At 37.4% G+C, this 25810-nt stretch overlaps 2 protein-coding genes and 1 long non-coding RNA gene across 7 annotated transcripts in view; 2 read left to right on the top strand and 1 right to left on the bottom strand.

The window, feature by feature from the left end:
* The first annotated feature begins 1363 nt into the window (after positions 1–1363).
* Positions 1364–4510, top strand: LOC131532545 (uncharacterized). Its single transcript, XR_009268919.1, has 3 exons — positions 1364–1507; positions 3616–3789; positions 4126–4510. It is a non-coding gene; the product is annotated as an uncharacterized LOC131532545 (long non-coding RNA).
* A 4165-nt stretch (positions 4511–8675) lies between these two features.
* Positions 8676–24624, top strand: si:ch211-236h17.3 (carbohydrate sulfotransferase 11). Its single transcript, XM_058762434.1, has 3 exons — positions 8676–9259; positions 20378–20460; positions 21406–24624. Exons 1-3 carry the CDS (start codon positions 9166–9168, stop codon positions 22249–22251), a joined length of 1023 nt encoding a protein of 340 aa, XP_058618417.1. The 5' UTR covers positions 8676–9165; the 3' UTR covers positions 22252–24624.
* LOC131531582 (solute carrier family 41 member 1) overlaps positions 24011–25810 on the bottom strand; it is a 58549-nt gene continuing 56749 nt past the window's right edge. For all 5 annotated transcript variants that reach the window (XM_058762428.1, XM_058762427.1, XM_058762426.1 and 2 more), the window contains one exon: positions 24011–25199. In XM_058762428.1, coding sequence (XP_058618411.1) covers positions 25026–25199 — 174 coding nt within the window. In that variant the 3' untranslated portion in view covers positions 24011–25025. The remainder of the gene's footprint in view (positions 25200–25810) is intronic.

Raw genomic sequence — 25810 nt, 5'->3', positions numbered from 1 at the left:
AAAAAAAACTGTTACAGAAGTAATTCGTTCGGGAGTCGAACTACTGATGCGTTGTTTGATCCGGAGTCAAGCTGCAATGTGTTTTTGGTCCACTAAAAAAAATGTCTCAAAATAGGGATTCGTTCAGGAGTCAAACTACTGGGTTGCGCCATGTGTTTTTGATTCACTAAAAATGAATGGTTCAAAAGAGTGATTTGTTTGAGTCACACTACACTGGTCGCGCTGTGTTTTGATAAACTAAAAAGAGCTGCCTCAAAAGAGGATCTGTTTGTGCTGTGTGTTTTTGATTCACTACAAAGAAAGCTCAAACCAGTGATTTGTTCAAAAATCAGGCTACACAAGGGCGTAGGTTTGCTTTTGACATTGGAGGGGACATAAACCCAACAACCCAATCATTTTTGCATTTTTGATAGACCTTTGTCAACAGTTTCATGTCACCTAAGGTCTTTATTTATATCTTATGGTAGCCAACATATTCATAATTCATACAGCTACAGAGTTCATTATTATTATTATTAATATGTGTAACAGACAATTACACGATTTTGATTTTGTGAACCAACAACATCAGCATCAGAGCGCTGGGTGTCTTTATAACGCATCACTTTATTTTAATATTAATGGAATTGGACCCAGGTTGATTCTGAAAGAAAACTCTGCTGTTGCTGTAGTAACGGAACTTTCATGCACATTTGATTGACAGATAATCCGCACGCTCTTTCAGTGTTGTTGTTTTTTATTATTATTATGTGGATATTTCAGCTACCAGTTTGATTTGTTCATTCAGTTGAACAACATTAATTTAACGCTTTCTCTTTCCATTTGCTCTGTTTTGTCAAAAACCGTACTTCAAACTCATCGATACACCTTTGTTAATTTCTGAAGTGAACTTTTATATTTACTGTTTTAGACTGCTGTCTTGAAATGGGTGCAATACCAGTGAGTTGTTCTAAATGCAGCGCTGCGCTTCTCGTCCGGTGTGCTGTTGGGTGTGCGACTATTCCGCCCATGTAGCCTATTAAATGTGCTTTCTTGAAAGCGCGCAGTTTTGTAACGTATTTACTTTAACTTATTATAATATCAATGGTATGACCTTTCAAATGCCTCTGAAATTACAAAAACATATACATATATTTAATTGTTTGATCAAAATTATTGCTAGGGACAGTTTGGTAGTCGCTGGATATTGGTAGGGACACGTACGTCCCTTGCTTTTCGATACCCAAAGCACCAGCTCCGAACCAGAAAAAGCGGTTTGTAAGAAGGAAGAACCGCTTGAGTCAGGGGCTGGGGGCGGGGTTACCGTGACCAACAAGACGACAGAAACTTTGGACCGCCATATTTGAAATAGCAGCTAAACGCGAACACGTTGGATTCGCCGTGTTTGTAGGTTCGCAAAGCCATGAACATCGACAGCAACGCAACGTCCGTCGTTGCTGATAGTTCGTTTAGGCTTGTTCGCGGTGCTGTAGTGTGTTGTGTGCCCATCGATCGATCTGTCTGCGTGGTACGTTACCGATGCACCAGTCTATTGTATGAATGAATGAATGAACAAACAATCTAAAAAAAAAAACCTCGACGGAGGAAATGTGGGAATTAGGTTAAACTGAAACAGGGAATGTGGTGTATAATAGGGTTGTGATGATACCATAAAAATGTCTTACGATACTATACCAGCTTAATTTATAATTCAGTTCTACAAAATGAATCAAAATTTAATAAATAAATAGATGTAAGTGAAAACAGACAATATTATTCTCTGAATACTTAATGTGAATGAATGACTAGCTATTGTTATCCATGAAATGATCTAAACCAAACTCATCTTAGCACTGCACAGAAGCTGCATGAAGTGACATTTAGATGTGGCATTTATTCATTTAGACTGTATTTATAATTGCATAAATAATGTTATGAGATTGATGTTTTAAATACTAAATTCTGAATATAGAAATATGTTGGAAAATAATGTAATATGCCTACTTTTAGACGGGAAACTTAAAAACGGCCAGCAGGTGGCAGAAGTTCGTGATTGAATCACTGAGTCATTCAAATGATTCTTTCAAAACGGCTGAATCCTTCAGGAGCGAATCAAATGACTGTTTTATGAATGGCTCAGTGAATCAGTGATTCGCCCAAATCAACACGGATTTGGATTCGAACACAGACACGAAACAAAAACAGCACTCTTGCTCGTGTCGTATTGCCAAAGTGTCAGGAGCATTTTAGCATGTATAAATGAATAAAAAAATATATATAATGATTGATAAGAACCAAGTACAAAGCCGCGATGGGACTGAGCTCCAATAGCTTCAGCGTCAGCTGATTTTGTGTTTTATAGTACAAAATCGCTGTCAATCAAAAGGAGATCAGACCCTCCAATCATCACGCAGAAGCCCGGAGTCCAGGCCAGCCCACTCCTCCATTCACCCCAGAGACGCTGAGCGTCCGGGGCGGGACATAATCGCAGCATTTATCCAATGACCGTCTAGTTTGGAAGCACTGAAAAAAAGCTGTTCAAAGCAGCGCCATTGAAGTCAATGGACGCTAGGCTTCAACAGAGAAATACACTGACGCTACGGGAATGTATGAGAAGGAAATCGAGTCAGCGACCTGCTATATGTAGCTGATTCTGAACGAACTCGTCTTCGAGATGAACGTATTCTAACGCATTTTTAGTCAATAAAATGTTAACACAATAGTACATATTTGACCATTAATTTTTTGACATTATAGGGGAAGCCGAGCTTCCCTTGCAGTCTTAAAGAAATCCCCACTGCTGCAAACGGATCCTCACTTAATTTTGTTAACTCTTTGCTGATATACTGCACTCAATTGCCAGACACTAGGCTATATAAAGATGTGAGAATCAGTGAAGACATCTGCGATTTCGGAGTCGACCCGACAAGCTATTCAGAGTCGAGGAATCGACTCTTTTGGAGTCGACTCCCCATCCCTACCGGCAATAGCACTGGCTCTGAGCTAGCACCTGGTTCCTGCTGGTGGAAAGGGGGTATGTGAGTTTCTGATCCACTGAAAAGACTCCAGAAAGTACGCTAATTTGTTCGGGAGTCAGTCTACACTGGTCGCTCTATATGATTCACTAGAAGTAAATGTCAGAAGAGTCGGGCTATGTTGTGCTGGGTCTTTTTGATTAAAAAAAATGGAAGAAATAAGATACATTCATTTTGTTATCGGACTACACTGATCGCGCGATGTTGCGGCACAATAAGCCAGTTCGGCTCACATCTACAGAAGAATGCACACATGCGAGAACCGTTAACAGAACCAAACTTCATTAATTTCCAACGTATTTCAATGCTTCCATTTATATTGCTGTGAATAAGAGCTTTTGCCAAAAACATAGGCTAAATGTAAATAAATGGCACGCATGCATTTGTTGAAGTGGTGTTTTACAGTTTGTTCACATTAATCTCAGAACTCAATGTTCCGGGGAAATGCACAACTGAGGAATACTGTAAATGGAATTTATATTTCTGAAGAACTTAATGAGGTGTGCTTAATTTGCACACTTCAGTTTTCCAATCTAAATATAACAATGATCTCAATGTAAAAATAAATAAATAAAAGTTTAACTTCTTTCCATATCCTCAGAATAATCTCATCCTCTCATACCCCTGGTTACACAGTAGCGCGTGTCTGTAGTGCCACCTGCTGGCTCAGCCTCAACTCTGGGCCTGTTTACCTGACAAATTTGGCCTGAACTTGCTACTTTTCCTTTTTCTCATCTTCTGGTCGAGCCTTCATAATCACTGCTCACTCTCACAGGTAAGACCTTATGAACTCAAAATGCTTATCTGTGCTTAACTGTAGAACTGCCAATCTGAAGAATGATCACACAAATGATTGATCCTATTGTGACATTTATTCTAGATTATAGATACTGTCATACCTTGCTTAGTTTAATTTACTGTAACATATGACCTTATAAAAGTTTCACTGTTCTGGACATTTCAGCCTGTGTGTACAAAACACAGGAAAAATCAAACACTAAGAGAATGTAATGCCTTTTGAAATCCTTATATCTTTATTGATTGCATTTAAGAACTGCAGTTAAGTTATGATGATCAAAAAATCTCTCATATACCATCTCTCACCTATCAGTCTCTGCTCAGCCCGCAGTCTTCGCTTCCTCTGAACCATCTGGCACCTCTCATTTCTTCACGCTTGACCAGTCTGTCACCTTCTCATAGGAAAAGAAGGTTTCCTAATGCATCTGAATAATGGGATGCATATATGAGGAATTTTAACATGTGGATGAAATGTTTAAGCTTCTGAATCAAGAGAAATGTTTAAAGCAAGACCAGGGGGAGGCTGAGAGGCAGAACGCCAACACTGAGGCATACCTTGAGTTTGTTTTCACAGTCCAGTGCCACTGTGATTAACAGAACTTAATTAAAGTTCACATCTGCGTTGGAATTGTGTCAGAGCTCTTGGGGTCCTCTCATTTACTTTTTTTTTTTTTTTTCTGAAGTGGACCAGGGCTTGAAAAAATGTGCATGTAAAATAATGTATTTATTATTTATTAAAATGTATTTATTATTTTTAATACTTAATAATTTATTTCACTGTTATTTATTTAATTATTATTAAATATTAAATTATTTTAATTATAGTTACTTGTAGTAATTAAGTTTTAATTTTTAAATGAAGACTTTTATTCCGCAAGGATGCATTAAATGAATAAAACTTTTATAATGTTACAAAATATTTATATTTTAAAAAATACATTTATTTTCATCAAAGAATTAAAGGAGTAATGGCTGCTGAAAAATTCAGCTTTTCCATTATAGGAATAAATTACATTTTTAAATATAATATAATAAAATATTTCATGTCTTTACTATATTTTTGGTCAAATAAATGAGCCATGGTAAGCATAAGAGACTTCTTTAAAAGCATTAAAAAATTGTACTAATGCCAAACGAGTAGTGGATTATTACTACAGAGTAGTGTATGGTTTCATCTATTTCCGCACAACCTTGCTTGCCTAATTTTAAATGTTACAAATTTAATAAACCCATGTTTACTTAATAGTTGGCATTTTCTTATGCACTTGAATCAGGCATTGTGTAGTTGGGCCTGAGGTAGTAATAGGACTCTTTATGCAGAAGAGATCAGTGCAAATGCTGGAATAAATGAATTTATCATTTTTAAATAAAACAAGTAAAATTGCAACTCTGTGAATCTATTAACAGGAATGAGGTCTCATTGGACTCTTTTTTATTTATTTAATTTTTTTACGTAGAGATTTCACTGACTAATTAAGTGATGAATTATGGATCAATGGTGTCAGTCCCTTTCTATAAATGCCTCACAAAGCAAATGTGCTTAAAATTTCAGATGGAAAATCACTAATGGAAAAGATGGATAAAGGGCAGAAAACTGAGTAATATTTTCACTTTGTAGTTCACGTTTATTTTTTATTTTACTTCATATGAACCAGTTAATTGTGTATTATTCCTTTTTTGTCCTTTACAAGAGGAGAAAATACTCAGCAGGTGGAGGAGCTGTTGTTTGCACCCATATTTTGTTAATTGCATTTCCATTTTTATTTAATTTGTTAAAAAATATATAGTATAGAAATGCATGATTTGTACCGTAACACCTCTCAGATCGTAATACATCCACAAAAAGCTCACCATCTGACCTGTCCATCTCCTTATCCAGCAATTCAGAGCAAATTTATATATTTTGTTACATTATTGACCTTGATTTTGGTTTGTAAGATAAATGACTTTATCATAAGAGAATATCATGTTAAAATTGCTCTGATATCTGTTGATCTGATCAGATAACAGTGAAGTCAGTGACCCATCCTGCTGCTTTTAATAGAGAGATTGAAAAGAGAGAGAGCTAAATGACGGACTTTCATAAGCCCCCGGGCAGAGGTCAGGTGGTCATGAAATGTGTCTTGTTTCAACAGCCTAGTGCGATGCACGTCCTGAATAAAAAGGGTTCAGATAAAGGTCTTTTTGAGAGCAGCTCTGGCTGATCTCAGTGGAAGCACGTTCATGCTGACTCACAGAGACAGTGAGCCGTCTGCCAAAACAAGTACGACAAATGCCAGAGAAAACATTACATTAAAGAGCTATAGTTCTAATGCAGAGGGAGGCTGGACTGCTTATTTGCTCAGTGATATCTTCAAAGATATGACTTTAACTTTTTTTTTAAAGTTTCATCTAAAATATGTAAACATGAATTAATTATTTTGGTTTATTGATGTTTTAAAGTTGCTTGAAGTCTTTTTATGTTGTGAGTAGTTTTTGATTAATTCAATTAATAATTCAAGCAAACGTGTCTAATAATTGAGGGTTGCAGAGATACGCTTGTAAAAAAGAAATTTATGTAATGTGTACTTCAAAAAGTAAATAAAAAAAACTGTATTTGCAGACAATATAATATCAATGAAATAAAAATGCACTTTCTGATAATGTCAAATCAAATGTTTTACAAGTACATTTTAAATCACTATGTTTTAATAATCTTTTGTTGTGCATTAAAAAAAATACATACTAAAGCATTAAATACAGTAAATACATTTTAAATGTACTACATTGCAACTTTTAATGTCAATAGAAAGTTTTACATTTCAATAGAAATTACATTAAAGCATATTTTAGTTTACCATGAATGCTTGTCGGTACATTTGGCAGTACTCTTTACTCATATTTCAAAGACAGCATAGATAACTATGAAATAAGCATATATAAAAATAAAGAATACTTAACTTTAACTAATTGCATTTACTATAAGTTTAAACTATAATACATTTTCATTTAACCACAAGTAACATGCAATTAAGTATTGTGTAAATGTGTCTATAGGCCTATCTACAAAGTATCATGAAAAACTCAGAGCAACAGATGCTACAGCAGTGGATCACTCAATCCCACAGCACTGACCATCCTGACAGGAAAGATACGGCCAGGCTACATATCAAACATATTTCACTTCAAACACCCCTATGAAGTGTCTTAATGTCACATAATAAAAGCAGTAACTGAATCCTGTGAACTTTAACACACACATACAAACACCTGGTTCTTTCTCGCTTTCAAACACTGATTGATCTCCAAGGATCTGCTCAGGGAGATAAAATGTGGAAAAAATATGATTTACCATACCGTTAAACCCATAAGAAGGAAGCACAACCTCTCTTATGAGTTCTGGTTCTTCTGCATCTAACCAGTACTAATGTAAATCAGCTTGACCTTGTGGATCTCAGGAAATGTTGCAAGTGTCTCGGTCTGAATCCGAATATCCGTAACGTGTTTCGGTGCACCTCTGTGGCCAAGCAAAAAACATTAGATGCAAATGTTCCATGTAGCATACTTATTGATGCATTAGTCGATGGCCATCTGTTCATATAGTAGCTGACCTGTTTAATTCCTACATCAATGTGACCTTTCAATACATATGTATGTCTGTAACTCTATCATTGAAATAATATGGCATCTCCATGTATCTCCATATCTAGAACTTCAGAATATAGGTAATTTTAGAGTTGTAAATCTGTTTTCACTATTCATTATTATATATTAGCTATTATATATTATTGTCCTTGAATTTGGCTTAATGTAAGTCTTTTGTAAATATATTATATTATGCATGTATATTAATAGTGAAACCGCATTTCCTCTGGGTCTGGGTCATTTTGACTCTGAATCAACATGAACCAGGCCAGTTGTTATTGGACTTTGACTCTGACCTGAATCAACATGACCTGTTCCTGTAGGGCAAATCACTATGACTTCCATTGTTTAAAACCTGCCTCCCATTTACATTGAAGTCTTGATCTAATACAAGAAACTTGTAGCAGTTCTGCATCCACTGTTTATTTACTTAACAGTAAATTATATTATATGCATGCATGCTTTTGTTTGTGAGCTGAACAGAAGGTGTGGCTGGATGACAGTGATAACTTATCATAGAAACAATTCTCTGCTGACTGTACAGTTTTCAGTATTGGGAGCTGTGCTTAGGCTGTGCAAGGCCAATTCACCACAACCGCAAGATAATTCAATCTCACCACTGTAGACCTCAGATGAACCTAAAAACATTATATCCTTCAGTTTAGAGCAAGCATGCACAAGTGTTAAAATACAATACTGCATTAGCTACATTTTTATTGTCTCTCCCAAAGTTATTAGTTAAAAATTAATCCACAACTTTGAATTAGCCTACCATACATTAATAATGTAAACAAAAATTATATTGTGTAAATGCATTAATAGGCTTAAAATGCAACACTCAAATGTATGCAGTATAGGCTACAGCATCTGTCTCTTTATTTATGAAAGAGTTCTTGAAGTTTGCAGATTCCTGGTTTAGAGAGGAGTCAAGCAGTCAGTCAAAATGTTCCTGTATTTTCCACCAGATGTCACTAAACATACGATATTTGTACAAAAATCAATTCTGACACTTATATAGTATAGGATTAGACACGTTTATAAAAGTGCTTATGGTTATCACACGGAAACGTTTGAAATTTTAAAAAGAATCAAAAAGAAAAAATAGCCCAGCTGAGATATTCCTTATTTAAAGACACGAAAGCGAATTATTAATGTAGCCTACTTTAAATCTGTTTAAGTCTCTTTACTTTTATTCAGAAAGCGCTCGAGTTTTACGCTCGCTCTCTAGGGGGGTTCCAGTTGTTGCGTCACATCCAGGGGCCCCTGGGCACTCAGCTAGATGCTGGTGGGCGTGACGTCATGCATGAAAGTTGGATACAATGCCCTCCATGTTTAGGGGAAGTTGAGTATTCAACTGACAACAGTAACATGTGACGTACCGAAGACATGTAGGTGATCAATGGAATTTTTGCGTAATTGACGCGACCGTTTGGAAAGCGAAGGCTCGCTGAAACAGAGTTGGACCTGTGAAGTTTTTTGGGTGAATGGTTCGTGTAACACCCAACTATAAAGCGGTCTGTTCTCGGGTGGACAAACGGGCTGCTTTGGATAAAGCGTGTATCGGAATTAGTTTACACCGAGTTGTTTTTTGGACTCTTTTTGTGCTTCATTGTAAAATGCGGAACCCGTTGGACAAACGTGTTTAGGATTGTTCTTCGGCGACAACAGCCCTTCTCGGACCTCCGTCGCCGGGCGAGAGCCAGGCATCGTCCGTTAGAGGAGTATCAGAATGATAAAGCCCAAAGTGGGTCGCATGTTTCTGGCGACATGCGTCGGGTCGTTTTTCATTCTTATATTATACTTCCAGAACATCTCAAGATCAGGTGAGTCTTACTAATAAAGTAGCGATGTCTGATTCGTGAAGGATTTGTTCGTTTGATTCGGATCTTTTAAATGAACTGGATCGTTTTCGCAAATTGGACCGAATCTGCGGTTCCCGAATAATGAAGCGCTCATTCAACCAACAACCCGTTCCATTCGATTCGTATGATCAATGTCTATTGTTTGACTCCATATTAGCTTGTATAACAGTTTTGTCAACACCCAAATAATAGTTTCGTTTTAAATATGTAGAAATGCTTCTACTGGAGACATAAATTTTAGTATTATTCACTGTAGGCTAAATGTTAAATGTATTTCAGCCGTTCAGCATTAAACATTGTTTCAATGTTGAAACAAGAACTGACCTTATTTCAACCACATTTCAACGTTGAAGGTCGCTCATATGCCGGCTGGGTATGTTTTTATTTTTGGGTCCAGTCAACGAATGAACTGGATACATTAATTACAATAAAAAATTAATAGAAAGCTTAGGTTAATAAAACAATCATATGTTGATGTTTATATGTAGCTTACATGTGTTTTTTTTTTTGGAGTATTGTACTATGCAACATCCAACCTGATAGAATGAGAAAACGTAACTATGAGACAAGTAGGTGATTATGTATGTGATTCCTGCAAAAACATACGAATTAGTCACTAATTTTCTAAAATGTAAGTTAAAAGTTAGGGCTGTGAGCTCAGAGCATATTCGGCTGTAAACTTATTGGTGTACAGCAAATTCTTTCAATTGGTGGAAAAAGGAAGTTAGATAACATGTTTCACCAGCCAAATGTAGGTTACAAATCAGACTTCAGGTAATGACCACATCCTAAATTCGTTCTTGGATTGATGACATTAACCTTTTTAAACGTTAACTTTGGGCAATGATGATGCAAATGCATTTTGACCCGTAGCTCCTCCCCGGTCTGGACATCCTAAATGTCTTGGGTCATTGCCATCAAGGAATGGTCGTGCTATTTTGCTTTTGTCTGTTAAAGTAACTGAATGTCACTGTACATTAAATGGTGTGATGGTTAAAAATGTAGGTTGATAGTCAAAAGGTTGTTGGTTTTAATCCCAAACAGGCCAATCCATTAACCATTCTAGAACCTTTTCCCATTTTTTACTGGTTAATAATTACTGTTCTAAGCTGTGTTGAAAGACTTAAAATGACTTCTTTCCCTGTGAGATTTTTGGCCTTGTTTGCACCTGGTTTTAAGAAGCGTTCTCAGTGGTCTGATCACATTATAAACTGAGATGCATTACCGATTATACCTGGTTTTAGCATGAATTTTAAATGCATTTCCTGTGACTGCTTGTGTTTCGATTTCCTCACATCTTATTTTGGCACACTTGCCAGTCCGGACCATGAATATGATTGAATGAGTGAAGCCATTACGTTGTTTATGAGCGAGCAGGAAATGGAAGCTAATGGGAAGGATATTAATGGTAACAGCAGTTTCAATCATAATCTGTGTGTGGCACAACATAGCTTAGTTGGAATCGATTGTTTTGTTGTGCTTACGCAAAGCATGTCCCATAATGCTCACATTGTAGGTCTACACTACAAAAGATCAAATGCCTTTTTGACTACCTCTGGAAGTGAAAATGGACAAGCTCAAAACATTTATGCCTGTATTTAACACTGTTCACTTGTGGTCGTCGAAAAGAATCTTGATACCAGGTGTAAATAAGACCTTAAGCAATGCCTGTCTGATTGAAATCCCTGAAAACCCAGCGGGCACCTTGACGTCAAATATTAGAAATGATCAAGATGCTGTAACATTATTTTAAATTCAGTTAGGACAGCAATTTCTTCCAGTGGTAATCGGGTGAAAATAGACAGTTAATCCCACACTGAGACTGTTTGATGTAATCTAACATCTAATCAATGTTGTGTATTTGATCTGTCAAACCAACGTCTTTTCTACGTCAGTTGCCACTGGGAATGATTTAGTGCATTGTCATCACTTCCAACTGACAAGCTTAGGTAGTTAAAGTTTAGATAACACAGACATGCATGCCACATTAAAGCAGTTCCTCTGACATACTAAAAAGGACATCAAACTGTCTTTAGAGTGCACACGTGTAGACTTCAGCCTGTTTAGAACAGCGAACAAAAAACGGCTGTTGAAACCCGCTGGAAACAAAGCAGACGGAGAGAAAAATTGCCCCTGGAATGTTTGGAAAGCCCCCACTGGGAGACTCTTGGGCATTCCAAAACCTTTTAAACCTTTCCCCTGATACCTCGGAGAGGAACGGATCACCTTGAAGAAGGATAGCGTGAGATTAGAGAAGAAGGGGGAATTAAAGGTCAGCGACTTTGAGTTTCCCCAGAGTTTTGGGAAAGGCTTCATGTGACCATGTCAGATTTTTCAACCAGAGATTACTTAATTCATGACTGTTTATGGCGGTAAACCTGTGCTCTGCTGTAGTTTATGAGTATGGACAAGATCCATACCACTTGGTCAAGATCAGAAGCAGCATGGGGTAGTGAAGTATGTAACCACAAAAGATATGTAGATTGTGTTTAGTTTCTTGTGAATTATAGATAAGAGACTTTGAACAAATAGAGATAACCTGGAAGTAATAGCTAGTGTTTATTCTTGTTTTTTCATGCTGTAAACAAAACCTCAGTTTTTCTCTTCGCCCAGGAGACCTCAACTAGAGCCAAGTTCAGAGTCTTTTGGTGAAAATTTATTTTACAGCCAAGATTGCAAAGCTGGCGTCAATGTAAGAACCCCCCACCACCACCCCCAATTAAATGAATAATCCACGTCCCCTGACTAGACTTGGCCCCGTTGAACTGTTCTTGCCTAGGCTTGTTAGTAAGGAGTTTAACAACTTTATGGTACATGCTGCTCAATAATAGTTCAGGATCTGACCCAAGAAAGTCCTCCTGCCAGAGGCAAATAGCTCATCTATGGTAAAAGAACATCATGTGATCCTTCATTTGTCTCTCCTTAACAGGTGTTTGTAGATCACACCTGCTTTTTTGAAGACGCTGCTCTCGGTGGGCCTCATTCACTAATAATTGCATAAAAATTAGGTACTCAAAGAAAATTTTCACTGGATTCACATGTTTATACACATACAATTGTTCTTAAGGGGAAAGTTCACACAAATTTTTGTCATCATTCACCCTTCACTTGTTCCAAACATTGTTCCAAAGTTTCTTTCTTCTTGAGATATTTTGAAGAATGTGGGTATCCAAACAGTTTACGGTAGCCATTGACCATAGTGGTTTTTTTTTTGTTTGTTTTGTTTGTTTGTTTTTTTCCAATACCGTCAGCTGTTTGGTTACCAACATAACTTATTTTGTGTTCAACAGAAGAAAGAAACTCATATAGGCTTAGAACAACTAGATTGAGTAAATGATGGCAAAATGTACATTTTCAGGTGAAATATTCCTTTAATCTCATTCTAATGTTGATGAATCAAGGCAAGTCATTCTAAACTGGGAAGCTTTTATATAGGCTTGAATGTGATTAAACTCATTTTAGGCTCACATTTTCATACTGTGCATTATTTGCTTAAAGCTTTTCTTTTTTGGCTCATGTAGTTATTTGCTGAGCCACACCTCTTCAATGGTCACACGGTCACACGCTCACACTTCACAGGAAGTTTGGCTCTGCTGTATACCACTGTGTCCTCTTTGCTTCTAAAAAGTGGTTCCAATAAAAAGAGCTGATACAAGTGATCTTAAAAGTAGTGCTCTCTAGGTGTCTTGGCCCAAGACTTGCAGCAGCTATCAGTAATTACCTTAAAATGGCTTTTGTGTTTATGTATGTTTCTTCACAAAACCACTTGATAACCGTCCTCATGTGTTGGCGCATTTATCCTGTGATCAAGTTTGTTTAATTATCAAATATTGAATTTGCCCTCATTCTTCTACTGATATGCTTCTTTTTACCTGAAGCCAACGTCAAGAAAACTTGTCTAGCCAAAAGGCAACTAGTGAGGTACAACTAATGAAAGTTTAGTGGTATGTCCATGAGAAACATATTGAGCTGCTTCCCTTTCTGTGCAGTGACTGAGTTAGAGCACAGATCGAATACTCAGCTGGACTGTGGGTGAGCTTTTGTTAAAAGACCTTTGAACATTTCCAGTAAATGAGGGTCATTTCTTTGACCTTGGCTCCATCACACCCACTGTGGGCAATTTGAAAGTAAGCCGATGTCTCCGTCCTTTTAAAGTCCCAGAGTGGACGTCTTGTTCTCCTTTGATAATACTAACACTGTGTCTGCTGAATGTGCAGCAGTTTCTTTGCTTATCTGACCACCATCAGTTTCTGCTGTTCGTGTTTACAGAGGCAAAGTTGCTGACTTCGTCACATGTCACACTTGTTTAGTTTGACATAGACGGTCTGATTAATCTCAGTCGAGCATTTTACTCCGCTCCCTCACAGTTCGTTCTGGTAAACTGCATATTTAAGGGTAATTTTAAAGTAGTTTTAGGTATTCTTGATGTTGATTTTCACAATTGCTTATAGAGGTCATATAATGCCCATTTTCCACAAGTTGATATTATTCTTTAGGGTCTAAATGAAAACTCTGTAACATAGTTTGGTTAAAATTTCTCATTGGTAGTGTAAAAAACACCTTTTTCACCCTGTCAAAAACAGCTCTTGTCAGAGCAAGCGGTATTGTGTCATTCTCCTTTAAATGTTAATGAGCTCTGCTGACTCCGCCCCTCTCTTCCAAGCTGCTGTCTGAGGGACTGTTTACTTTAGCACATTCATCTTGAAACTTGCTAATTAGCAAATTATTAGGAAAGGCCATTTGCAAAGATTCATTTAAAAAACCTTGTACTCACTTTTTCTGGAGGTGAAGCTGGATCACGAATGATTCGCGCGAAAGACGCATTTAGGTAAATGGAGGGCGCATTCCCTTCAGAACAAAACATAATCCTCTTCAGATGCCGGGAGTAAATGACTACTGCTATGTTCATTATTACATCCAACAACAAAACACCTCAATCGCTTAGGAGTCATTCTTGTCTACATCTGCTCCGGCGGTGAAACAACTGATGACAGCTCACTCAGGGTGGGTGTGAGGTAAGACACCAGTGCAGTCTGTGCTAAAACGCTGCTGTCAATCAACAATCGTGGGAGGGGCCTCCGATCTTGTGATGTCACAAGACGAACAGCTCGATTTGAGACCGGGGAAAACATATTAGGAGATTTAAAACAAAAAAAAAACACTGGATGGATTTTTATCATTATAGGATGGTTGTGTACAGGCACTGCCAACACACATTTCAGTACAATCAACTTGTAAAAGTGGATATAGCATTATATGACCCCTTTATAGCAGCAATGAGATGGGAAATAGTCAACTAGTTGTCCAACCAGTCAACTAATTATAGAGGGATACGGTGTTCATTTCTTCACGGATAATTTGTTCCGAAGCATTTACACCGCATGGCTGTAAAACATGAGCTCACTCTTTACCATCAAGCAAACTTACAATGCTCATATGTGAGCCTGTTGGAAAAGTTTATGAAGTTCATTACTCCAGAGGCCTAGAAGCAAAACTCTTTTATCCTTGAAAATTGAGACACATTATGAAGTGACTGAAGGTCAAATTGGATTTTGGATTTTTACTTTTTCCAGTAATGCAACCTAAATTGTTTATGTGCCTTTTACACATTTTACGCTCTAGTTGTAGTAAATTAAAGCGATTATGCTCACACAGGTTGGAGTCAGCCTTATCGATTTTGGGATAAACCACCTAGGACGCTACAATCTGAGAATTTAGACATAAAACCTGCATTTAACAACCAATTTGAATGAATAGTTCAGCCAAAACTGAAAATCTTTTACTCATCCTCACGTTGTTTCTAAACCTGTATGACTTTGTTTCTTCTGCAAGAATTGTTTTGGACTACGCTGACTATGAGTGAAAAGACATTTTTCAAAAATATCTTTTGTGTTCAGCAGAAGAAAGTAAGTCATACAGGTTTGGAATGACATAAGGGTGAGTAAATGATGACAGAAGTTTCATTTTTCATTGATCTGTCCCTTTAATGTTTGATTGGAAAAGCATGGTTTCGATGCTCTCTTGCACAGATAAATAAACTTACAACAGTTTAAAATCCACTTTCTGACAGGATGATTCAGGCACATGTGTTTGGTATAGCATCATCAGCCATCGCTGGTTTGTCTAAGCATTACATTACCCATAAAATGACATAACTCTGGGAGTCGTTCTGCTCTACGAGGCCAAGTTTCCCAATAGACCTGTTTTATATTTTATGAGGAGCTGCACACAAGATGCTTTTAATTTAACATGCTGCCGGGGCATTGGTCAGCGTCCCGCCAGCCCTCCTGATCCTTCGCTTTTCCTTTCAGACGGCTGAGACTGGAGATGGATTTTAAGCTGTCAGAGATTTGGATAGAATAAACAAATCACGCAAAGGACATGGACAGATTGTTTGATTGCCAAACACTGGCACTCATTTGGATAGAAGGCAGTTTCTTGATGTAAAACAGCTTGAGGGACGCAAGTTTGTTGTATATTCTCTTTTGTTTTCTTAATTTGTTCACGCTTCGGGACTGGGAAAGAGAAAATGGCAGTGTCCTTTTAATAAATAAGGGGAAATTTCCAGCCTAAAATGGAATTTTGGGATTTGGGATGAACAATCACGGCTCTTTGTTAGTCAGGGATAGAGCGACACCCTCACATTGAGGCTCTGAGAGAGACAAAGAGAAGCATAGTCTTTCTTCACCTTTTCATATCATATGCACCTCTTTCCCTCTTCTCAATTTCATCTATAGTTATGAGAGTAAAGCTCATGCTATCAATGGAATACTGTACAGCAGGATGTGATGGGTCACTATGAGTGGACGTAACTTTATCCAAATCTCTGATTAAGCACATTCCTCACTTGGTAATGGATTTTGCTTTATGGCATATTCAGGTATCCATTGGAGTTCTACTTCCTAGCGTGCTTGAGGCAGAAAGGAAAATGATTGCTTTAGTTAGAAAACTATTCCCCTCTGCCCTAAGAACCCTTAATGGCAAGTAAAACTCCTTTTTACAGAAACAGGTCTCAGTAGGTATTCATTAGAATTTCAGCCTAAGCATTTTAATAATTTTGCACTGTAATTTAATCAAATTCTCATTCCTGTTCGTTCTTGTTTCATAGCTTAATATTTCATTAGTGCCTCAATTTTGCAGCTCCTAGAATTATGGGGTGCTTATGTATAGAGCATCCATCATAATTTAACATTCAAGGTTTGACAGAAATTAAAAGAAATGTTATGGTCTACATTTATATATAAATCCTCATATTTTAACAGTTTAGGGTCTGTATGAATTTTTTTTTTTTTTTATGAAACTTTGCATTAAATTGATCTAGTGACCATAAAAACGTTTACATCGTTGCAAAAAATTTAATTTCAAATAAATGCTTTTGTTTTTAACTTTCTATTCATCAAAGATCCTGAAAAAAATATATAACAAAACTTTTAAGCAGCACAAATGTTTTCAATAATTTTAATAAGAAGAAATGTTTCTTGAGCAGCAAATCAGAAAAACAGAATGATTTCTGAAGAATCATGTGACACTGAAGACTGGAGTAATGGCTGCTGAAAATTAAATTTTGTCATTACAGAAATAAATTAAAATATATAAAAAAAAATATATATAAACATTTTTTACTTTAAGTTGTAAAAAATAAAAATACAATATTACTGTTATTACTGTCTTTTTGATCAGACAACTTCAGCCTTGATGAGCATAAGAGATTTCAAAAAAAATGTCCCAAAAAATTTTGAATGGTCATGTAAAAATTGTCAATGTTAAGCTACAATATTATACAAAAAACTCTTGTTGTTGAGCCCTACAAGGTACAAAAGAGGATGCTGACAAACTGTTACAGTAAGTCAGTTTCATACTTTTGTGGTATCTTGCATCTTAATGTACTACTGGAAATTGTGTTTTCGAAGCAATTTCTAGGAAAACATGCATGAGTCAAGACTTGTGGCAAATGGTTTTAATGCACATTTTGCATGAATAAGAACAACTTGTGAAACGTTCTAGTTTCATCATCAGACTAGTTTCACTTCTAATTCTGATGGGTTTCATGACACATATATGATGCTTCCTGACATCACAGTGTCCAGGAAGCACAAGCGCTTATGTTTCCACTGTTGTTTCAACCAGAGTAAAATGATCCTCAAAGTCATTTGAATGAGTTTCCATGTACCGCAGTCTAATTATATTTAGACTATAGGAGCGAGAGCACCAGCTGTGAAGACAATTGAGAAGATAAATCATTTGATTTCGGGAGTAAAACAAAAACTCAAAAGTCACCGCACAGAACAAAAAAACTCTCTCCACACGAGGCCGAGCAGAATTCGATTAGTAAGGGAGCAGTTGCAGCACCGCAGGAGGGCTTCCTGCCCATTACCTTGCGAACTTTTGATAAAAGCCTGCTGATTTGTGCTGTCCTCTATAAACCCCCACAGGCCAACATAAATGGCCACAAGCCTGTGTAGCATTCCAGCAAACAACCTTTGTTGTCGCCGCCTGGCCTCGGTTGACTTGTGGAACCTCACTCATAGTGCATACTAACAAGGTTAAAAAGAGACCTCATTGTTGCCCACCTTTGGAAGCCGTTTAGTGCTTTTTTTTCTAGCAAGTAGCTAAGGATTGTTTTGAGGGACTCATTTAGTCATCATTTTAACTTCAATTTGTCTTTTTCTTCTAGCTATTCTCTATAAATTACTATGTTCCTGTTAAAAAAAAAAAAAAAAAGTCACAAGAGGAAGTTAGCTTGCACATCATTCTGTGGTTGTGAATCAGACAGCTCCTAACGGCCTCTTGCACACACTTTAAGACTTCCTTTTAAAGAAAAAAAAGATTCTCATCTGTTGATTATGATTAGGAGTATATTGTGAAAAGACATAATTTTGCGATGGCAGCTCTGATATGTTTGTACTTGGCACATACATTAGATTTATGGTGTTTGGTAACACTAAATACTTCATTTGTTTATGACTTTATACACTAACATTTAGCAACTGAATTATATGTTGTGAGGAAACTGACTTAACTGGGTCATAAATATGAGTTTTTGCAACAAATAGGAGCATATTTTACCTCAAATATTTCACATTGAAACGTATGTGGGCAGCACAGTTCAAGACTTTATGCTAACTTTTTTTTTCATTCACTGAGCAGGTCTAATGTATTGGCTGAAAGGCAGACGTTGTTGAGTGGGTGATAATCATCTGGCGAATTAAGCAATCATGAATATTAATTAGGTTTTATGACTAGATGCTTCCGGAAGGTTACCAAGCAACATCTTCATGACTGAATTAATTAATATTCACATGCCTTAATTTTGCATCTTAATTATTATACAGGGCTGATAAGTGAACTAGCCGTTCATATTCTACTAGTTGTTTAGAGTACTTGTTATCATGATTTCACTTGCAAATGTTGCACTGTCACTCTTTACTGTAACTGCAATACAGAAATAAGCCCAAATAATAAGCACATTTAGACTTAATTTTCACTGTAGAAGTTATTTAATGACATGATGTGTTGGCTTATTTATAGTTTTATATTCATTTAATTTATCCATCCTGTCCAGTTGAATAATGAGTGTATGTAAAGGCTGGGAAAGCCATCAGCGCCTGCTTTCATAGCACAAATTTTGGTCTGTATATGTACTCAACCCCCTCCCCATTTCCTTCTTTCTGCCCTTTCCATGTTATTTCATGTTCTTCTTTCCTTCCATTTTCCATTTGATCCTTATATAATCCATATTTTTCACTTTTTTCATCCATTCTTTTGACACTTTACACAGATATGGTACAAATTGGTGTACCACTAATTCTTTTTAAGCGTTTTTTTTTTTAATTTATTTTTTTACATTAGATATTTTTTATAAATTATTTGATTTTAGCATCATTTTCAATTTAATTATGATGTTTTTTGTGTTTATTGATATAAAAAGACAAAAAAGTTCCCCCAAATCTTAAATGCTTTTAGTCTGTCCTTCTGATACTGATGATCAGCATTTTTGAGGGTTAAGCACCTCCTTTCACTGACCATTTACTGAAAAAGAACTTTTATATATATTTATATATATATTAGAAGAAAGTGCCTTTTCTGTTTTTGCCATGATTGCTTACTCCTCCACTCTCTCAGTGTCCACACTTGCTAGCTTGCGCTCCCTTTCTGAGCATTTAAAGTATCCCTTTGACTTAGCTGGCACATGTGCAAAACCAATCACTTACGTTAGCAGCAAGGGCCCCAACACAGACTGAAGGAGTGTGTGTGTGTGAGTGGGTGAGAAGGGGAGTAATGGGGGAAGTGGCTTGGACTGAAGAGAACAGACTGTTCCTATAGAGAATGCAAATGTGAAGGAGGATTTTTATGGCCGATCGGCTAGGTGCAGGAGTCAGAGAAGGCATTAATTGTGGACCAGCTTGAATCCCGCTGGTCCCCATATGCTGAGAATTAACAGCTCTAATCTTTTATAGCTCAATAACGTGATCATTCAGACAAAGCGCTTTGATCTCTGCTCTCTCCACACAAGGTCACAAGTCTCTTAACCCCAAAGAAGCTCTTTCTGAGGAAAATTTGAGTGGTGTTTGAACATGCAGTACTCGCTGTCACAATGCTGGGATGTTGTGAGTAGTTGCCAAGGTAGTGCTATGTGGTCGCTAGGGCGTTTAGAGTGGTTTTTAGCATGTTGCTATGTGGTTTCTAGGGTGTTCTGGGTGGTTTCTTTAGCCCACATCAAAAGACCCCTCCTTTGAGTCTCTATGATATTCTGGTCAATTTAAGTTCCTTTATTATAAGCTAATGCACTCAATGTTTTGTTAAAAAGATATTTAGCATAAATTACTAGTACAGCTCTCATCACCAATTTGATGTATCATTCATTTTCAATGGCAATGTGAGATGCACACCGAAGTTTAAAGCTTAGGGGTTAGAGGCTTGTTCTAACCTGCAATTACCATATGTAATAGCAATAAAATTAACCAATGTTTACTGATGTTTATGTAACAAATGTTTAATGGATATCTAAATGTTTCGCTTTTGGAGTCATTATCTTTCTGTTGCCATTTCTCATCTTTTGCATTTGTTTTGTGCTTGTAGCTTCTGAACAGATTTCGGGCCGGAACAGTTTCTCAGTTAAATCGGGAAGAAGTCCTTTGCAAACACTACAAGAAAATGACCAGGTATGTATTTCAGCAATAAAATCATTGAAATGCTTTTAACAGCTTTTAACTGCAGTGGAAGTTGAATTACTAAAATAACAACCTCACATTCCTGGAGTGGCTCAATTAATTCACCCCCAACACCTTATTTTTACACAATCATCATCTCATAAAGACACATGCAAACCATCTGACAAAACGAAACATAACTCAACATAATTCAAAATAAAATGTTTTAGTCTGCTCATGTTTTTCCAAATTTGTATGACTGACTTTCTTCTGTTGAAAAGAGGAAAATCCTGGCTGCTCTTTTCATATAATAAAAGTAAAAGATAACGGGCTCTGTCAAAATTGGCAAACATAGTATATTAAGAGTAATCCGCATAACTTGTGCATCATATTCATTTTTTTTTTAAAGCTATACATTAGTCTTGTAGATTTACAGACATTGTTCACCGTGTAATGGAAGCAAACAGCCAGGGTGAGCTTGTGTTTTACGGACAAAAGTAAGATGTATGGGTTTAGAATGGCATTACGTGAATGACGGCAGACTTTTCATTTTTGGGTAAACTATCCGTTTAAAGGTCTGAGTGAAACTTCTAGATAAACTCCTTCCAGTTGAAACACTACCAGCTCATCAAATCCTATTATATTCTTGCCGTTATCAAACCCATCTGTGGCTCATCCCCCAGGCAAAACCGTTACCCTCCCATAACAGCTATGTGCCTCATGGTTTCACAAGAACTTCCCTCAAACAGCAACTGTCGTATCACATAAAGTCACGCAAATACGTGTGTTTGCATGTAGTGCAATCTGTGGTTCCCATAAGTGCACTGTTAAGAAATCCTACATTCACAGTTTTACAGTTTTAAAGCAATAGTTCACCCAAAAATGAAATTCTGTTCTGAACCCATGTGACTTTTTTTAATTCCATTTCCTCTTATACCATTCCTTCCTGTCCTCCAGCTGGAGCAGTCTGCAGTGCAGGCCACTCTGCAGGGTCGAAGGGAACTCCTGGAGGAAACCTGTCGCACCCACACCCGCAAAAGACGCGTACTCGGCCCGGAGGACCTCCGCCACCTTATAGTGGACGATAAACACAAGTTATTGTATTGCTATGTCCCCAAAGTGGCATGTACAAACTGGAAACGTGTGTTGATGGTGCTAACAGGAGATGGGCGCTATCGCGAACCACTGGCTATTCCAGCCAACGAGGCTCACGTAGTGGGAAACCTGCGTTCGCTCTCAGAGTACTCCACGGCTGAGATCAACAAGCGCCTACGCACATACCTGAAGTTTGTCTTTGTGCGCGAACCCTTCGAGAGACTTGTCTCCGCATATCGCAACAAATTTACCCGTAGCTACAACACGGCCTTCCATAAACGCTACGGGACCAAAATCATCCGGAGGCATCGTGTAGACCCCCAAGCTGATGCACTGGAAAAAGGCAATGACGTCTCCTTTGAGGAATTTGTGTATTATTTAGTAGACCCCCAGACTCAGAGAGAGGAACCGTTCAATGAGCACTGGGAAAGGGTTCACTCGCTTTGCCACCCTTGCTTGATCCATTACGACGTGGTGGGCAAGTACGAAACTCTTGCACAAGATTCGCGCTACATCCTGAAGTTAGCAGGTGCTGAAGGAGAGGTCAAATTCCCGGCCACGTCCAAAAGCACCAGGACCACAGGTGACATGGCCGCCAAGTTCTTCGACAACATCAGTCCGTTTTACCAGAAGAAACTCTTCAACCTTTACCGAATGGACTTCTTGCTTTTTAACTACTCTGTGCCGGCATACTTGAAGTTGAGATGAGGGCTTCAGCGAGTTTCAACTGATACATTACTTGCACAAACGGATGTGAGTCTTGCGGGCACTGATGCTTAAACTTTCGCTCTTGTGTCTGGATTCGAGTGAATTACCTGAGGGAACCTGTAGAGGATGCGCCTTGGATATGGCGTCACCCTCGCTCCCTTGGGGCGAATTTCAGCATTGTGAACGGATTAGTGCTGGCTGGGGTGTTGCATCCCATCCCGAAAGTTCACAAAATACTGTCTGTAATTCCTTTGGCTTTGGTAACTTGCGACCAAGCTCCAAGTATGTGCCTTTGTCCTTCTGAATGTTGATAAGTGAAGCAGGATTCTTCATCAACAGACAAATGCTATGAATGTTTCATCTCCTTTAATCTTCACCACCCAAAAGGATATTTATGGTATTGTTTACGTAGCATATTTATTGTGGATTTTGCTCTTGAACTGGAACCAGCAAAGCCTTGACGTTAATCTCGAAGAGATTCCTTGAAGCTGATCTCAAAGACTCCTTTTTAACATTCCCTGGATATGATTTCAGACCTTAACCCTACGCCCAATCACAAAGGTAGTTTCCAAGTCACAAACCGTCAACTGTTTTAAGCAGATAGCTGGTAACATGTTGGAAGGATTCAAGGGTAAGGGATGAATTTAGACTTCTCCTGCATTCGCAAACTGGACAAGGCTGTCTACTTTGGCCGGTTTAGCTACTCTGGAAAGAAATGGTGTTCTCACAGAGTCACCGCTTTATTTAGCATGCAACGGGCTGGGTAAACAGTGCATAGCTGTGGTTGGGGAAAGGTAGACCCTCATCAGTGCGGCTCTTGTTAAGCTATGGATGCAGGGTGAGGTGCAAACTACTCACTGGGCATTGCAGGTCAAACATCAGCATGATCCTGGGATGAAACACTCGTCTTATGAATTTATAATAAGGGTTGAAGTGCAATAAAGGTTTTTGGAGAGGTACCAGTATGTGTTTAGAGGATTAGCTATCCCTTAGAACTCTTAAAGTGAGAGAAAATCAATCCCTGACAGTACAGTTTAACGTCTTATTAGTTTTCACGACTGTTCTTTTGGGTCATTAGCACTTGGTTGAAATGACCCTGAATAATTTAGGTATTTCTTCTTGTCTGCGAAAAAGCCTAATGACTCGTTTTTATGGTTGAAATGATGATGAACTCTTTAGAGAAACGGTGAGAAGAAGGAGTCTGACTAATATCTGGCTGACAGGCAGACATGTCCTGGTGCACAGTGGGTACCTTGTGTGCCACATTGCATAACGAACCTTCCCAAATTGCTCTTGGAAATGTTTTGTTGGAAAATATTTTCTATCTAGCTAGTTAGGCTCTATTTCAATGTTGAGCTGGAATCTTACAGCCTTTTGTAAGGACAAAGGGAGTCATCTATAAGTCTAGGTTTGTAATACTCTTCAATGGGCAATTATATTTAATTATTTGAAGAGGAACATCATGTCTTGATTTGAAAGTTACAGGAGTCCCAGTGCTTTTGTCCTGTCATAATGTCATTATTCTGATGTCAAATTATGAATGTGCTGTTAAGAGGATTCATATGAGAAATGTGAGTGGGGGAAAGCCTTTCACTGTATGAGCTGAGCTGTTGAGAGTGTGGCAACAGTATGTGCCATTTGTGATGTAACTAACAGTTTGCACCTGTTTTGAAAGCTTGTGGACATACATGTGCTGCAAAACTGTGAATGCCAATGTGCACTAGACAGTATGGAATCCTGCTTTGAAGGGTAAATAAACTTTTCGATTTTTTTTTTTTTTTTTTTTTTCAGTGGACAACAGGGAATACATCAACCAACAGTGATTATTTCATGTGCTTTCATTTTTTTTACATTTAATTATAAAGTTAAACTGCCTCTGGTACGACAGTGAAACTTGGACAAATGTTTTTTGTTTGTTTGTTTGTTTGTTTGTTTTTTACTGTTTTAGGGACCACAACACTCAACTGTAGAAAAATCATGTGATTAAGGTTAATTATAATTCAGAGTGAAGATATTACAAATGTGTTGAATAAAACTGCCACATGAACAATATAATTGTCATCAATTCATTCAAGTGAACAAACAGTTACATTCATTATAAGATTTTGCCTTTTTCCAAAGTGTGGTATTTTGAGAGAGAAAAAAAAAATTCAGGTGCAAATAAATTACAAACTGAGAGGTACGTTAGACCCTCTGTATATGAGATATAGTATCCAGTAAAAATATCTAGCAGCAATTATGACCTTGTATGTAGTTACTAAAACAGCAAAGGAATGACCGTCAAAGTTTTGAGACTTACCCATTTTCTTTCAAATCAATCCTAAATCATATATTCAAAAACAATATTTGACAAAAAAAAAAAAATCAAACAAACATCCCAGAATCCTTCAAGGTCTTAAATCTTGTAAACTTCAAATTCAATTTATACATGGCACATAAAAATTTGTAACACCTGCACCTAAAGTTATACCTTAATATACAGTAATCAGGTGACTAGTGTGTATGAAAGCAGCATCACTGAGGCAACAGGACAACACACCAAGAGTATAATCATATAACAGACTGTCAGGTAATAAGTCCATACCTGCCGATGGTTTTCATATTTCTAGTCAACCTATCCTGTAAGCACAAAAACAATGTGGCTGATACTCTGTCTTTAGCTTCCTACAGACAAGTTCACATCTCCAAAGCCACTGTAGCCAACCTGGGCAGCGAAGGTCCCGTGAACCGGGAGCTGGAGGTGGGAGTGGGTAAAGGAGGAGGCATCTAGCATTTTACAAGCCGAGCCCCTCCACTAACATGACGAAACGGAAACACAGGGCCAGGAAACCTGTGCCCAACAGGTCTCCCAGCGCAGTCAGGTATGGGATGGAGAAGTTATCCGGGTCCAGACCTTTCCTCCACATCAAACGCACAATCAGGTCTGCTGTATAAATTAGGATCCCAACCTGTGAGGAAAAACAAGAATAAACATTCAATTTCCCATATTACGACAACAGACTGATTTTTCTTTTTAAATAAAATTAATATTAATCTTTTATTAATACTTTTAATAATACTTTTGGTCAGCAAAGAGGCACAAAATTCATCAAAAGGGACAGTATAAGGACACACACACATATATATATATATATATATACACGTGTATGCTGTTATTTTGAACTTTATATTTATCAAAAAAACAGATAAACACTTATATTCATAAAACAGCAAATCAGCATATAAAATTGATTTCTGAAGAATCATGTGACTGAAGACTGGAGTAATGACGCTGAAAATTCAGCTTTGCATCACAGGAATAAATTACATTTTGCAATATATTAAAATAGAAAACCATTAAAAACTGAATAATATTTCACACTATTACTGTACATATTGTATACTCTACACATAATAGTAAAACTGACCAATGTCTTTACTTCCTTTTAGGGTCCTTTATTAGAATTTTACTTCCAAGAGATTTCTTTAAGACTTTAATTAAAATTCAGGATTAGTCACATTTAAAAACACACCCTATTTTATAATGCTAATAAATTGTATTTTTAGCCACATCATTCAA

Source organism: Onychostoma macrolepis, chromosome 23 (assembly GCF_012432095.1).
Source record: "Onychostoma macrolepis isolate SWU-2019 chromosome 23, ASM1243209v1, whole genome shotgun sequence".
In the NCBI taxonomy this organism is placed as follows: domain Eukaryota; kingdom Metazoa; phylum Chordata; class Actinopteri; order Cypriniformes; family Cyprinidae; genus Onychostoma; species Onychostoma macrolepis.
Note: the sequence above shows the minus strand (reverse complement) of the source record. Positions and strands in the feature narration are given on the sequence as shown.

Bases quoted from the DNA above. Each gene is read 5' to 3' on its own strand.
- si:ch211-236h17.3 (XM_058762434.1), top strand. From the start codon at position 9,166: ATGATAAAGCCCAAAGTGGGTCGCATGTTTCTGGCGACATGCGTCGGG. The intron at 9,260-20,377 runs GTGAGTCTTACT...TTGTGCTTGTAG, and splicing joins CCAGAACATCTCAAGATCAG to CTTCTGAACAGATTTCGGGC. The intron at 20,461-21,405 runs GTATGTATTTCA...CCTGTCCTCCAG, and splicing joins CACTACAAGAAAATGACCAG to CTGGAGCAGTCTGCAGTGCA.